Source organism: Simochromis diagramma, unplaced genomic scaffold (genome assembly GCF_900408965.1).
Source record: "Simochromis diagramma unplaced genomic scaffold, fSimDia1.1 OVJJ01000095.1, whole genome shotgun sequence".
Lineage (NCBI taxonomy): Eukaryota > Metazoa > Chordata > Actinopteri > Cichliformes > Cichlidae > Simochromis > Simochromis diagramma.
The window spans coordinates 2,389-6,325 of NW_024387499.1; the positions used below are offsets into that span (position 1 = coordinate 2,389).

At 46.9% G+C, this 3,937-nt stretch overlaps 1 protein-coding gene across 1 annotated transcript; it reads right to left on the reverse strand.

Moving 5' to 3' along the window:
• Nucleotides 1–635: 635 nt before the first annotated feature.
• LOC120725663 (mitogen-activated protein kinase kinase kinase kinase 2-like) lies at nt 636–3,673 on the reverse strand. Its single transcript, XM_040018641.1, has 8 exons — nt 3,521–3,673; nt 3,318–3,441; nt 3,100–3,158; nt 2,912–3,015; nt 1,114–1,291; nt 953–1,025; nt 791–877; nt 636–708 (listed from the first exon to the last, which is right to left on the reverse strand). The coding sequence occupies exons 1-7, from the start codon at nt 3,546–3,548 to the stop codon at nt 811–813; spliced, it is 633 nt and encodes a 210-aa protein (XP_039874575.1). The 5' UTR covers nt 3,549–3,673; the 3' UTR covers nt 636–708; nt 791–810.
• Nucleotides 3,674–3,937: the final 264 nt, after the last annotated feature.

Here is a 3,937-nt window from a genome sequence, read left to right on the forward strand (position 1 = left end):
TCAGGTTTTCACCTGCTAAAAGGGAGTTTTTCACCTTTGTGCACCATAATTGCAGGGCCTTTACCTTATAATATACAGTGTCTTGAAGTGACTATTGTTGTGATTTGGCACTAGCATAAAGAAAATTAGCACTAAGGAAAGTAGTTTTCTGTACAAAGTGTCTGTACAAAAGTAGACGGTAGTTGGTAACTTTAATGGCTGGTTTTTTTGGAGGGCTGCATGCAAACACATAGGCTGCATTTCCTAAATCCTTGGATCTGAGTAACCAACAGAACAAACACTCTAGTGTGACTCCTGCTTTAATGCTACCATTAATGCAAGTAGTATTCAAGCTAGTTACACATGCTACTCTGAAAATCACTTCCACGTCTATTAACAATAGTATCAAGAAAAATAATATCGTGATTACTTCTGATGTACTAGGATTACTAGTTTCTCACAGTGATTGATAGCTCTTGTCAGCATACTGTTAACATACCTGTTTGTTCCCAGAACTCTGAACACACGACTCTCATCTGTAATTTCTTGTGTTACCTGCACATAAAGTGAAAATTCACATGTGTAATGACTTAGAACAAATATGATAAGCACATGATACGAGCTCAGCCAACGTTGGATGAATTTACTAGTTCATCACCTCATCTGAATGGAAACTCCTCCCTTTGAGGCCATGCTTCCAGAACGCCAGCACACTATCCTGCAAGCAGACTGACAGAACAGGAGGTGTCACTCAGCTTTCAGGACACACATCAGCTCTCATTCACTCTGTTTGTCACATCATTATTTCTACCTAGTGTTTCAATGGGGAAGTCAAAGACTATTTCTGCAGCCAGCTGTCTGGATGGAAGTCCTTGCAGGTTCACGATCTTTACAGTTCCTGTCCAAACGGTACACAGATTGAGAATGAGCACGAAAGACATTTGAAGGATTCACAATATGCGAGGGGACTTACTTTCCAAGGTGATGAGAACAGTGTCTCGGTCCAGCTTGGGTTACCTGCACGGCTCTGAGTGCTCCACTATCTCCTGACGCACGGAAAGAAGGAAGCTTGTTGAAACAAGTTGAAGCTTGAAGCTTCAGGAAGTCAGCAGAGAAATTCAGAAACGGTCCTACCTGGCACTGGAACAGGAGCGCCGTTCAGCTTTATAATATCAAACCTGAGCTGTTGGCCGGTTGGTGGTTTATCATTACTACAGTCTCTCACTCCAACACACAGCTGAGGAAACTCATCTGTTGCCAACACCAGCAGTTCAAATATCGGAAGAGAATCTGGGAGCCTGATGGCGAGTTGCTGTGAAACAGTCACCAAGGAAACAAGAAAAACTAAATAAATTCTCATGATGGTTAAGTGATGCTTGTTAAACCTGAGCTGAACCTGTTCATACAACCGTCCAAAACAGCACAACAGAATTCTTGTATGATTATTAAATCTTGAGATTAAAGATAAACCAATGCCATCCATCCATCCACCCGTCCTGCCGTCCACCCATCCATCCATCCCTCCGTCCATCCGTCCATCCACCCACCCACCCATCCATCCATCCATCCATCCACCCATCCATCCGTCCATCCACCCGTCCGTCCATCCACCCATCCAGCCGTCCATCCAGCCGTCCATCCATCCACCCGTCCGTCCGTCCATCCATCCACCCATCCACCCATCCATCCGTCCATCCACCCGTCCGTCCATCCACCCATCCAGCCGTCCATCCAGCCGTCCATCCATCCACCCGTCCGTCCGTCCATCCATCCATCCATCCGTCCATCCATCCATCCAGCCGTCCATCCAGCCGTCTATCTAGCCGTCCATCCATCCATCCAGCCATCCATCCACCCATCCATCCGTCCATCTGTCCATCCGTCCATCCACCCGTCCGTCCATCCACCCATCCAGCCGTCCATCCAGCCGTCCATCCATCCACCCGTCCGTCCGTCCATCCATCCATCCATCCGTCCATCCACCCATCCAGCCGTCCATCCAGCCGTCTATCTAGCCGTCCATCCATCCATCCAGCCGTCCATCCACCCATCCATCCAGCCGTCCGTCCATCCATCCATCCATCCATCCGTCCTTCCATCCGTCCGTCCCTCCATCCATCCATCCATCCTTCCGTCCATCCATCCATCCATCCTTCCATCCGTCCATCCATCCATCCGTCCGTCCATCCATCCTTTCATCCATCCGTCTGCTTCCGCTTATCCTTTTTCAGGGTGGCGGGGGGCTGGAGCCTGTCCCAGCTGTCTTAGGGCGAGAGGCGGGGTGCACCCTGGACAGGTCCCAGTCTGTGGCAGGGCTAACACATAGACACAGACAACCATTCGCACACATTCACACCTATGGGCAATTTAGCGTTTCCAATGAACCTGTCCCCTAACTGCACGTCTTTGGACTGATGCCACTTTTCCATAATGTTGTGACACAGGCGTGTTTCTCCAAGCAGCACTGTGTTAGGACTGCAGACAGGCTTAACACAGAGCTCTGTTCTCACAGTACATACATTATCTTCATGAAATGTGTGAGACATTCACAAAAAACCTGTCAATTAGTCTGCTATGTGATCTAATGGTGCATGCTGGCGTTGAACTGTGTGCTGATAACACTGTTCCTGCAGCACAGAAAACACATGGTAACCATTCAGTTACACGAGCTTGGACCCAGAGAAGGTGCTGTTGGTGTTTTTGGACGGCGTTTATAAAACGTTTCTTTTATTTAGTCTCTAAAATCTTGTTGGGCTTGAATAAAAAGTATGCATATGTTATTAAAAAACAATGCATGCTTCAGATTTTGATAGGCTGTCTGTCTACTTTTATGTAATTCAGGTTTAATGGCTGGTTTGCATTGTGGAAATCGGGTTAGAGTTAGAAAGGAAGACATTTATTCAGGTAGCAAGTTCAACATATCTGTACAAACCTTTAGATGCATGAACTTTTGAAGAGGCTCATACCACAAGAGTAAAACCAGGCCAGATGGGACAGCCCCGCACAGAAATGTGCTATCTGTGTATGGGTTTCTTGCTGAAACAGAGAGAGCAGGACTAAGTGTCTGCAGTTGTTCTCCGTGAACAAACAGACTGACCAGAGTAACTCTGCATTGCTTACCTACACTGCACCTCCTACAACCTTTAGTGTCAGGAATCTTTACAGATATGGCAAACTTTCTGTGGCCAACAGAGAATATCCAGGTCAGAACAAGCAGACAAAATTGGGTTTACAGTATCCTCCTTCCTCAAAATCAGGTGGTAGCATCATACATGACATTATTAATACTGCTGCACCTACAGCTCCTGTTTCCCTGCATCTGTGATGGCGTGTCGTACCTGAGACTGATCCGCTCAGTGAGGCGGTTGGTGCTGAGCGACAGGCTGCTGTGTTTCTTGTGCAGATGTCCTTTCTGTTCAAACAGAGCTGGCAGGCTGTGCGAGTAAAGCTGGGACGACTTCCCTGCAGGATGGAGCCTTTTTAGAGCAGCGTATTATCGAGTGGACACAATGTTCTCCGTTTGTGTCACGCTGTTTGTTACCTGATACGGACATCAGCACATTGTTCATAACATATAGCCATATACATCGCTGAGGGAGGAGCTGTGGGGAAAAGACAAGCAGTTCACTGAGACTTCAAACATCCAGCTTCAGTCATCAGACTGTTCCAGAAACACCATTTCCTGGTTTTCAGTGCTCCTCATTTCATCAGGAGCTGCACTCCTTACTCAGGTTTTTCAGGGTGATGCGATTACTGACTTGCACTTTTCTGTTATTACTGGCATTTTTACACAATGCTCTTCTACTCTGACTGACACTTTCAACTACCAGCTTGACCGCGCATCACTCTCTTCTACCTCAAAACGACCAGTTACACATGTCTGCATGAATTCTGCACGCACGTTTGCACTACAAGCTGCACACAAACACGTGCACACATCCATGATTTACTCCAAACC